At 42.4% G+C, this 12,291-nt stretch overlaps 1 protein-coding gene across 1 annotated transcript in view; it reads left to right on the top strand.

The window, feature by feature from the left end:
• Positions 1 to 12,291, top strand: part of LOC105493528 (protein tyrosine phosphatase non-receptor type 14) — a 204,198-nt gene that overhangs the window by 145,239 nt on the left and 46,668 nt on the right. Inside the window, exons 6-8 of the mRNA XM_011761226.3 lie at positions 4,715 to 4,785; positions 5,881 to 5,968; positions 10,518 to 10,606. Of these exons, the coding sequence (XP_011759528.2) occupies positions 4,715 to 4,785; positions 5,881 to 5,968; positions 10,518 to 10,606 (248 nt within the window). The remainder of the gene's footprint in view (positions 1 to 4,714; positions 4,786 to 5,880; positions 5,969 to 10,517; positions 10,607 to 12,291) is intronic.

Genomic DNA, 12,291 nt, shown 5'->3' with positions numbered 1-12,291 from the left:
TTTGTATTTTTAGTAGAGATGGGGTTTCACCATGTTGGCCAGGCTGGTCTTGAACTCCTAACCTCAGGTGATCCACCCGCCTCGGCCTCCCAGAGTGCTGGGATTATAGGCGTGAGCCACCGTGTCCAGCCTCCGTTCTTATTTTATTTCCCTCCAAGTAAACAGTAGTATTATCTGCTGTGCCTGCTGTTTTCATACCTTGTTAATTCTACTCATTAAATGAAACTCCAAAGAGATTAACATATTACTTAGCAGAGAAATTCTTCATAGGGCTTAATGTCAGTATGCTTGAGTCAACATTTCTAATGTCTCAGAAGCTCATCCCAAAAGTCAGGGTGTTTCCCAATGTGCTTGGTGGGAGGAAAGTGAGGCTCAAACTTAGAATTTTAGAGTGTGTACTTTTTTGCGTCAAATGGGGTAGTTAGTAAGGGTGGGTTGATAATTTCGCACATTTTATTCACCTTACTCTCATTAAAGGCCTTTATTACATTGCCTTTAGGAAGAGACCAGGTTTGGGTGCTTCTCAGAATTTTCAAAGGTGATTACTGGCATGATATTTATGAGTTTGTAGATGGTAAAATGCTCTGACAGGTTAAAGTGCTATGAAATAGTAAAGGAGTTATTTTGTACATTATACCTCTTTCAGAATAAGACTGTGTTTCCACTAAACAATAGGCAAATCAGATACGTGAACAGCATAGACTTCATAATCTCGTCACTGGACAGACAAATGTTGACATTGTTATTCTTGGATCTAAAATGGCTCTCTTGGCCGGGCGCGGTGGCTCAAGCCTGTAATCCCAGCACTTTGGGAGGCCGAGGCGGGCGGATCACAAGGTCAGGAGATCGAGACCACAGTGAAACCCCGTCTCTACTAAAAATACAAAAAATTAGCCGGGCGCGGTGGCGGGCGCCTGTAGTCCCAGCTACTCAGGAGGCTGAGGCAGGAGAATGGCGGGAACCCGGGAGGCGGAGCTTGCAGTGAGCCGAGATCGCGCCACTGCACTCCAGCCTGGGCAACAGCGTGAGACTCCGTCTCAAAAAAAAAAAAAAATAAAAAAAAAAAAAAAATAAAAAATAAATAAATAAAATGGCTCTCTTTGGGGTGGTAGCCGCTAACCATGTGTGGATATTTACATTCAAATTTAAAGCAATGCAAGTTAAATAAAATTAAAAATTTAGTTGCTTGATTGCATTGGCTACATTTTTTTTTTTTTTTTTTTTTTTTGAGACAGTCTCACTCTGTCACCCAGGCTGGAGTGCAGTGGCGCAATCTCAGCTCACTGCAACCTCCGCCTCTCGGGTTCAAGCAATTCTCCTGCCTCAGCCTCCTAAGTCCCTCCTGTGACAACAGGCGTGTGCCACCACGCCTGGCTAATTTTTGTATTTTTAGTAGAGATGGGGTTTCGCCATGTTGGCTAGGCTGGTCTTGAACTCCTGGCCTCAAGCGCTCCTTGGCCTCCTAAAGTGCTGGGATTACAGGCTGAGTCACTGCAACGGCCTTGGCTACATTTTTAGTGCACCGTAGCGGCATGTGTCTAGAGGCTACTGTATTGGAAAGCTCAGATATGGAACATGTTCGTCATCCCAAAAAGCCCTGTTGAACACTGAAGGTGATGTGGCAGAGGCCTTATCTGAGTTGTGAATATTCCTAGACTTTAGTTATTGGCTGTCCACTTTCAGCCCCTACCCCTGCCCCATTGTATCCTGGGTGCACTGTGGCCTGTGGCTGGCAATTTCATGGCACCTTTGCTGAGCAGTGCTGTGACCCTATCCTAGCTGTGCCCCTTATTGGCTACATGACTTTGGGTAAGTTATTTAACCTTTCCAAGCCTCAGTTTTCTCATCTAAAAATGAGAATAACCTAATTTCATTGTGAGCATTAAAGGACATAATACTTGTGAAATACCTACTATGAAATATATAATATAAGTTGCCACATGGTAAATTCTCAACAACTGTTTGTTTAGTTGTCATATTATTATTGTTATTAGCACTATTATTCTGTCTCTATGTCTTGCAAATATAAGGCCGTTGAAGGGTGTGCTTTCCAGGTAACATCACTCTATGCTTTTTTTTTTTTTTTTTTTGTTATGTAAGCAGAGCACAGGCAGAAGGTACAGTGATTGTTAATCAGCTCTGTGTAATTAAACTTTTGTTTGACAACATGAAATTTACATGTTGCATAGTGAGTTCAGTTCAAGAAGCATGTATTTATCACTTACTATATATTTAGCCCTTATAAGCTGTCATTGCACAGAAGCCCTATGATAGGCCCCTTAAGTGATATGAAGAAGAATTGCTGCCCTTGAGGAGCCTATACTCTCAGAGAGGGTGGGAGACAAGGATCAAGGATAAGACGAGTATACACATAACCGTGTAAGAAATGCAGTGGGCAGAACAGGAGAGGAGACATGCATAAGGGGAAGAGGTAGGTCAAAAGGCGAAAATGCTTATGTCCAGCTGGGGAGAGAGGAGTGCCCTATTAAGGGAAGTGGTAGCTGAGACATGACCTAAGGATGATGTGGCATTTCACACCGCATGATGTGACGGGATGGTTCTCCCAGGGGGGATGAGCATGTAAAGGCCCATCCTTTCCGAATGGAAATGTAAAAGCAGTGTGTGTTAGAAGAGGCGTTGGCCTGGGACTTGACCTCTTGGGCAAGGAGGTCTGGAAGGGGAAGCTGAATCACACTGAAGAATGGTCTGCATGCCAGGCCCTGCTGTTGACCTTGCTGAGTAGGCCAGGGGTAGTCTTAGAAGGGTGTAAACTTTCTGCTTGGTTCCACTGGAACTTTCAAAGAGAATGCATTCCTTTGGTGGGGGAGGGAAGATAGGATGAATGGCTGTGTTTGATCTTACAATGTAACCAAATTTGTTAAATGGCATTTCTTCAGCAGAGAAAAGAACAAAGTCAAGTACACAGAGCGCTCCACAGGTGTGTGGCTGTGTACAGGCATGCGCTCTGCCATTTTTCATTCCCACAGGGCCACACTCACACTCTCCCTGGTGGGGCACATACCTCAGGGAGGCCCCAGGTGCAGATGGAGGCGGTTAAGTTGAGAACAATAGCAGAAGGGGTACCTCTGGGCTTCTTCTTTTTTAAAAGTAGGAAATAGAGATTTAATGGAACACTTTTTGATCTTCACTTTATTCTCTTGCCACATGCCCTTCATTAGCTTTTCAAAATTAATGGGGTTTTACTCAATACCTAGATGCACACACATAGCTAACTTTGTAAGTCTTGTGGTATCCTTGTTACTCCACAAGATGAAACTAAAAATGTTGAGCTTATTTCTTATCATGAACTTGAGTCATTTCAATGGATGGCTAAATGGGAAACCACAAATTAATCAGTTATGTGAAAAGTAAGAGCTGCCATAATTCCCTGTCTGCTCTAAAGTTTCTCATGAACTCTAGAATTAGCAGGACATGCAGAGCTATGGAATTTTTAGCATATAATTATGCCCTTGCTTTCCAGTTTTAAAATATATTGATTTTTCACATTTTAACGATTTGAGATGGGATGTTTTTCACAGTTTTGAGGTGTACATTTTTAGGGGTAGTGTTGTCATCCATGAAAAGTTAAATTGGAGATGAAATCTTTATATAAATCGTATTTTAGAATCAAGGGAATGGGGCATTTGTTATGATTTCTGCCAAAATATCAGTCCCTACCTCCCTTCCTAGTAGGATGGTACCCACATCAGGGTGTAGCTCAGACTTCCTTCTGACATCCCCTCTGAAGCTCACAGGAAAACAGTGCCCATCTGTGCCCCTGTTGGTGCTTACTAGCCTGGAATATGTGGGATCTGCTGCCCAGGAAAGCTAGAAGCAGCTGGCCTGAGACTTGAGCCCCAGACCACCACAGGCATGAGACAAACTCTAGAATCTCTACCCCTATCGACTTCTCAAGAATGAATTGCTTTGGTCTGCTCATTTTGGATTATTCCTCTTGATTCCATCTCACCATCCTAAGCAGTGCTTCCCTGGCCAGTGTTTAGCAAGCCCATTTCCATGATGTCAATCCTCCCACCGTGGTGTTTCAGAAGGGGAGTTGGGAAAAGATGTGTGTAATCGGTTCTTCTGAGCCCACAGTAGTCAGCACATCGCGGGTTTCAGGGACCTGGGGTTCAGCTGACTAGTGAGCTACACACCTGTTGCCTTACAGAGCTCTCTGGAGATGTTTTAGCCATCATGGCTTCCTCTGCCCCCATGACCATCAAGTAACATCAGAATGAGCCTACTCTGCCTTCAGCGGTTTTGAATGCATTTCCTGGTATACAGAAAGGACTGGCACAGTCCCTTTCTAGGCTCAACTTTTGAAGGGATGATGGCTTGGGAACTCATTGGCCTATACCCCAAGCATTAGAAATATGTAAGCACATGCAAAGCATTTTTTATAAATGTACATCTGAGAAGCAGGTGGATAGAGAAGAATAAATGAAAAGAGCTCATCCCCGGGACCACAGAACTTAGGGGGCAACCGAAAATATACCTGGAAATAACCTGTTATAATGGAGAGCCATGTTATAACAGTAGAAATCATAACTCACATCTAAAAATTACAACCTTTAATTCTACAGCAGTAAAGGAGATATTGAGGAAATGTGACTAATCAGGAACATCTGAGGAAGGGAGCTTTTAAGGTTTACAATCAAAATAGCAAATGCCCAAACCCTCGTGTGACCTTAAGCACTTTCTATTTTTATAGGATTTGGCCCTGGAAGAGGCTGTTCTGGAGGAGCTGACCCAGAAGGTAGCCCAAGAACACAAAGCCCACAGGTAAGGCAGGCAGAGGGTAAGGGGCTGCCTGCACAACAGATGTTTACTGCCTGTGGGGCAGGAGGCATCCATCTCCCTATCAGCAACTCTGGGCTTGAGCCAACACACTTGTATTTCTTCCACCACGTGACTCAGCTCTGTACTTCCGTTCTGAAAAGGTGAATGTCGACTTGAAAACTGCTCGGTTCCTTCCTTCCCTCCCTCCGTCCCTCCCTCCCTCCCTTCCTTCCTTCCTCAGAGAATCTAGGAAGCCTGTGCTGAGAGAGTGAAGACCTAAAGTGCTGTGTTGAGTGGTAGGCAGGTGAAGGAAAGAAAAAGAGAGAAACTTTAATTCAAGGAAGCACCAAGAGTTTGGTATCAAGGCCTATGGAGTGATCCTAAGTTCTCTCATCATGGCTTTTGTTTTTTTTTTTTTTTTTTTTTTTTGACATTCTCACTATGTCACCCAGACTGGAGTGCAGTGCTGTGATCTCGGGCCACTGCAACCTCCACCTCCAGGGTTCAAGCAATTCTCATGCCTCAGACTCTCGAGTAGCTGGGATTACAGGCTCATGCACCACCACACCCAGCTAATTTTTATATTTTTAGTGGAAACGGGGTTTCACCATGTGGTCCAGGCTGATCTCGAATGCCTGACCTCAAGTGATCCACCTGCCTCAGCCTCCCCAAATGCTGGGATTATAGGCATGAGCCATGGCCATTTGACTCCCAAAATATTATCCTCATTATAAACTTTTTCCTTTTTTTTTTTTTTTCCCATAATGAAGATTTCTCCCAGATGAGAGAAAAATAACTTCTTTTTAAAGTAGGCAACATATTCGAAGGGATGTCTGGAATAATTATTTCATGTTTATAGGGCTGTGGCTCTTAATTAAATACTTTACCTTCCTCTTATTATTCCCTGTTGAGTAAAAGGCTACTGGGAAAGATGTTAATGAATTACTTAGTAATGCACCCTACCCTCACAGTTGGGTAATGATTGCTCTTCCCAGAAACTAGAGCTAAACCACAGCTCTGGAATTTGCCATCAGGAGAGTGGGATCTTCCACTGATTGCCCTTAACCATTTCTTCCTTCGATGCTATTTTGATTTTAGTGGAATCCTGCCAGCAGAAGCTGAACTGATGTACATCAATGAAGTGGAACGTTTGGATGGATTTGGACAGGAAATCTTCCCTGTAAAGGTAACGTGCTGTGCCCTGTGCTGGCTTTAACCTTCTCTTACCTGTACTGGCATTTGGAAAATCGGTGTTGATAGCAGTGGGCCAGAATGACTTGGCCTTCTTTTTACTATGCAGCATTAGTTGACAAGTCCAATTTATTATAGATAAACAAATGCTTTTCTTAACCAAGACATTTTGAAGTTTGCCATAGTCCTCAGCAGAATAGTTCAATAAGACACTCCATCTAATTGAGTAGCAAGCATCAGCCAATTCGGCACCTTGGAGGTATCAAGGCTGATATTCCAGTCCTATAACAAGACAAGTCAACAGCCAATGTCATGTGAAACCTTAATGAAGACTCTAGCCGATACTTTTCTTATTCTCTTTTTCTCTTCATTGAGCCAATACAGGGATAATTGTTTGTGAGGTAGAATGAAATGTTCCCTGTATGCAATCATGTTTTATTTCTCCAGCTTTGTAGGGCCCTCCATTGTGGGTTCCTAGCCCCTTTGGTGTTTTATGGAAACTATGCCTAGGAAACTGCTACAGCACATCACATCCTTTGCAGCACATCTACCTCCTGAAGTGGGTGTGGTTGGGGGGGTCATGGAGCATAGTCATTTACAGAGCTGAGCCCATCATCCAAACTCATTTTCTGCTCTCTGCTGACCAACTTTACAAAAAACGGAGATTGATCAGAAACGTAAAGCAACTGGCACATTTTAGCAATTTGGGAGACGCCTGCAATTTCATCACAAACATTTCATTCCAGACTGGCTCCACTGGCTGTTTTATAAGTGTTCAGTTCCCCCTCTGTTGCACGTTTGCAATTTGCCTTAATGAGAACTGCCCATGTGCATCAAGTAGAATCGAGCAGGGTGGCCGCAGCTTTCAGAAAGGGCTAAATGGCTCTTTTTTAGATTTGTTTAATTTTCTTTTGCTTCTCTAATAGCTGCCCTTCATAGGGTTGTAATCCATTTTCCTTGCAATAATGCCTTATGAAGCCATCTGCATCCCACTTACATTTCTGCACCCCATATATAGTCATATTTTGGGTCATTGAAAAATCAGAGTAAACTTTTCTCCACTTCTAGAAAACTGACTTCTCAATCCCTGGAAGTTGGAGGTTTCGTTGTGGCAATTTGCTTGTGTTGTTTTTTAATGTGGACTGCGGAAAACAGGGGCAGTTGAGGATATGTTGAAATCTGCTGTGGTTGGTTCTGATGTGCTTTCTAGTATGTTCTTTCTTTAGTGGGACCGACAAGGGTTATAATACCTTCCTCTGAGTTGGAAGATAGGCGCTTCTGACTCATTGCCAAGCTCAGGTAACTGAGCTGCACTGCCTCTTTTTCCTCTTTCTCCCCACATACCTGTGCATATCTAAGGTGACCATCTATAGACCGCATGATTCCTGGTGACCCAAGGATGGGGGTGGGAGCAACAGTACCAGTGGGGGTGGTGATGTGGTCAGCTCTGCAATGAGTAAAAAAGCAGACAAGAAAATATGCAGGGAAAGGCTGTGAGTGGGACTGGATTCTCTTTTGATTGGTACAGGTTCTTATTGACAAAATAAAAGCATGTCATGATATATCCTAGGAAAAATACATGAATTTAGCATGGGCTTTTCCATGAGTGGTTCCTCAAAAATTTTCAAGAGTAGAAGAAGACCAGTCACCTTCCCAAGAAGTCTGCCCCTCCTTCCACAGATACAGGTATGGGCACTGCCTGAGTCAGTCCTGTATTGTCAGAGCACATAGACATGGCAAAGGGTGCTTCTGGGATGGGTAAGACAGAGTCTGGAGCCTTTATCCATTGCTAGGTTGGATTTAGAGCCCTTAAGCTTTGACCAGTGCAGTGTCCCCAGCGTACTGGCTTCCAGAAACATCCCTGCTGTGCTTTTGCCATTGCCCCATCTTGGTGAATAACTCTTCCCTTATCTGCATCCCTACAGTTCTGCAGGTAAAGTGCCCAGGGAAATCTTTCTGCAGAATTCCCCTTCTCTTTCTAATTCCACTCCTCCTATCTTCTTTTCTCACATATACCTCTTGTTACTTTTTCAACTTCCTGGAATCAGCATTACGGGATGGTTCTCTTTTGTCTTTGCCGGTTCATTGTCTCTCAACACTCTTTTTGCTTTGCGACCAACAGGGGTTGTACTCCTTCTCTGTCTCTGTTAGAAGACTCTTATTCGAATGTAAGCTTTAGAGGGTGAGTTGAGAAGAGGTCTCTGCCTTCTTTGTGCCTTAAATGGGATCAAGTATTCTAGGGAATGTAGAAGTCCTTCTTTTCCATCTTAGTTCTAGTTGTGCGTGGCTCCACTCTTGCTCCAGAAAGAAGACCTCCCCCATGGGAAAGCAGGATTTCACTTAAGGGACTGACAGTTTGTCCACTAGATGTCTGGTTCCCACTCCGCTCTCAGAACCCTGGCAGCCAGGTGATGCTTTCCCAGACAGGAGATTGGAAGCGCCTGACTGGACCAAGAGGCCAGACTGAAGATAAGAATATGACATCTGGGGTTCCCCAAGACAGGGCTCAACAGATCACCTGCCAGTGAAGTCCATAAGCCCCTCCTGTGCTTAGAGAGCTCCCAGCCAGCATTTAGCATCCGATTCTCAAATGCGAACAGACAGTCAAGCATCACTCTACACAGTGTCCTTCTAGGAATGACAGAGATCAACATCATAAGAACAGCAGTGGACTGACTGGCAGATGCAGATGTTGTACAGGAAGAAGAACCCCCTGCTCAAAATACTATTCAGTGAGCCTCAGGATATTTTTTTTTTTTTAATTTTACCTCCTTGAAGGAATAAGGTACTTACAAAAAGATGCATTTAGAAAACAAAAATGAACTCTGAAATTAAAAATGTGATATCAGAAGTATACAACTTAATAGACAGGTTAGGAGATAAAACTGAGAAAGTCTCACCAAAAAACAAAGTAATGGTAAGTCGGGGACGGGAGATGAAAGAATTAGAGGACCTGTCCAGAATGTCCAATATTTCAATAATGGGAGTTCTAAAAAGAGTGAACAAGGGAAACAAAAGGTAATTATTTGAGAAAATATCCCTTCACTGAGGAATGGGACGTTCTGCACTGAAAGGGCCAGAGATGATAGCTGCAAAGGGACACATCGAGGGCTTTAAGAGGTGAAAGTTTCAGCCTCTGGACCGAGGAAGTGGTAGGTCTAGGTCTGCTTTTGGCTTCCTTTAAGCAAGCCCTCAAGGATATTCAACTCTTCAAACTATTACATGTATAATGATTTAAAAAACAAGAACTTTGGTAAGGTTAAAAAATAAAAGACATTAATAGATGTTCATGAAAGAGAAAATCCAAATCCCAATGAATCTGAGAAAATCCAGAGATTCTCTTTTAAAATGGAAATGTGTTGTGACAAATTGAGAAAAAAGGAAAAAAAAAATCTCTCTCTCTCTATATATAGTTCACTAGGATGTGTGGTGGGTGAGTTCCTGTAGGACCTGACCCCAACACAGCTGTTCACTTTATTGCTATGATGTTGTGTATGATTCGTTCTACTCATGGGTGAGAAATGGGATGTGATGCCTACGGGTTTTGAAATATGTGTATATTATGGAGTGGCTAAATCAAACCAGTTAACATATGTATTACCTCACATATTTCTTTGTGGTTAGAACACTTAAAATCATAGAAGCATATAGTATAATGGTGGTTACCAGAGGCTGGAGAATGGGAGGAATGGGGAGAAGATGTTCAAAGGAAATGAAGCCTTGTTAGACAGGAGGAGTAAGTTCTTTGTGGTTAGAACACTTAAAATTTACTCTTTTAGTGATTTTAAGAATACAATACATTGTTGCGGGGCGCAGTGGCTCACGCCTGTAATCCCAACACTTTGGGAGGCTGAGGATGGAGGATCACTAGCCTGGGCAGCATAGCAAGACCCTGTCTGTAAAAATAAATAATAAATAAATAAATAAATAAATAAATTAGTGGGGCATGGTGGCGCATGCTCGTAGTCCCAGCTACTTGGGAGACTAAGGTAGGAGGATTGTCTGAGCCCAGGAAGTCAAGGCTGCAGTGAGCCAAAATCATGCCACTGCACTCCACCCTGGGCAACAGTGAGACCTTGTTTCAAAACAAACAACAACAAAACACCAATATATTGTTACTAACTATGCTATGGTCACCATGATATATTGAACATACTCCTCCTGTCTAACAAGGCTTCATTTCCTTTGACCATCTTCTCCCCATTCCTCCCATTCTCCAGCCTCTGGTAACCACCATTATACTATATGCTTCTATGAGTTCAGATTTTTAGATTCCACGTATAAGTGAGAACGTGTGTTATTTGTCTTCCTGTACCTGGCTTATTTCATTTAGCATTGTGTTCTCCAATTCCATCTGTATTGTGGCAGATGCCAATTTTGTTCTGTTTAAGGCGGCATGGTACTCCCTTGTACGCATGTACCACGTTTTCTTTATCCATTCATCTGTGGATGGACACTCAGGTTGATTCCATATCTTAGCTGTTGTGACTAATGTTGCCGTGAACATGAGTCATCACAAGTATCTTTTGTTGGTCTTAACCCAGGACAATCATGGAAACTGTGTACACCTTGGCATTTTCTTTATGGGGATTTTCGTGAGGAACAGAATTGGAAGACAAGCAGTAATACACAGGTAGTCTTATTCGTTTGTTTGTTTTTCTTTTTTCTTTTTCACCTTGAGGGACTGTAATGTTAATGTTACATTAACATCCAAATGAGTTAAGAGCCAAACAGTGGATAAGATTTGACTTTTCTCAGCTCATATAAGGTGAGCCCTCTGCAGGATTTAAGCGTTAAATTCATCTCACTTTTCGTAGAAACCCTTCCCACCTGACTCCAAGAAATACATTGTTAAACCCTATTGAGTTACAAGGGTGAAACTAAACTTCGTGAGTCTGGTTGAAAACTGGCTCTCCAGTCAGTCATTAAATCTAAACACTTCTTTCCATTGTTCTGAACCACCTGTGCCACAAGAGTGCAAACTGATTTTTATGTGAACAAAAGGCGATTATTTTTAAAAATGTGTTTTGAAAAAGTAATCTATTTATTATGATGAATTAGGGGGCTTTGGTACTTTTAATTATTTTGACACTTCAGTCCTCTTTTCCATTTATCAGGAAAGATATCAGTATAGAGATGCAGCCATTTCCTCCTGCATTTCACGTCAATATGCTTGCTTTGTATTGGTGCTCATAGATTTTATCATAATGCCAACGATCTGATAAACTGTGTTCTAGCTTTCATTTACAAGGGCAACATGGCCCATGATTGGAAGAACAGCTTTCTTGTATGCGTGTCTGATAGGCGGATCTGTGTATCCAGGGCACACTATCAAAGATAGCTCTTGGAGGCAGGCATAGCCCACCTTCTGGAAGTGACTCTTAACTGGCCATGTACCCTCTGGATCAGCAACTACAGTAGGGCCATTTTGAGACAATTTTCTAACCAAAAGCTTCCTGATAGGATTTTATTTTCCTAGATCCCCACTCTGTCATTGTTTTTATGATATTCTCTTGCCCTCTAAATAGAGACATTATTGAAGCAGGAATGACAAGAGAGATCTTTCAGGCTATAGAATAAACTTTTTGACTTTTGGACTTAGTGTCAGCTCCATATATCTGCCACAAAGTATAAATTAATTGAGGAAAATATGTAAATATGTGCAGAGTTGTAACTAAATTTTTATACCCATTCAAAGCTATCCAGACATTGTGTCCTACGAGTTCTCCATAGTTAAAATGATGTTTCAGTTTCTCTTTGAACCTACAGCACAGCAGATAAGTAAACAAGTCTTGCACACCAGCTGTTGAAGTGAAAGAGAAGAAAATTGCAATTTGGAAATTTCATGAGCATAAGCCACTCACAGGTTATGCTTAGTTTCCTTAGAAACTGTTTCCAGCCCTTTTCATTTATCTTGAAACCACTACGAGATGAGAATTCACATCTACTATAGCGTCATGTTAATTATACCACAGATGAAGTCATATGGTGGGGCTCCAAGTGTATCTAGGATTTCAGCAGTTGATTTGAAGGAATGAAGCCAGACGAAACCAAATATCTCTTATCTCTAGAGACCTTCACTAAGGAGCATGTAGCTGTGAGTCCACGCAGATGTAATCTGATAGAACTGTCGGTTGCGAAGCAAGCTGGGTGCAGCACTTGTAGAGAGTATTGCCCCAGCAGAGGCACCTAAAAACATTTGGTACTGGTATAAGGGAATGATGACTGGAGGAAAGGCTGGAAACCCCAAGTAAAGAACTCATCCATCCCTGATGTACAGAGTAAACTTGTTAAGTCAGGTACTTATTTGTGTCTATA

Source organism: Macaca nemestrina, chromosome 1, assembly GCF_043159975.1.
Source record: "Macaca nemestrina isolate mMacNem1 chromosome 1, mMacNem.hap1, whole genome shotgun sequence".
Classification (NCBI taxonomy): Eukaryota; Metazoa; Chordata; class Mammalia; order Primates; family Cercopithecidae; genus Macaca; species Macaca nemestrina.
Note: the sequence above shows the minus strand (reverse complement) of the source record. Positions and strands in the feature narration are given on the sequence as shown.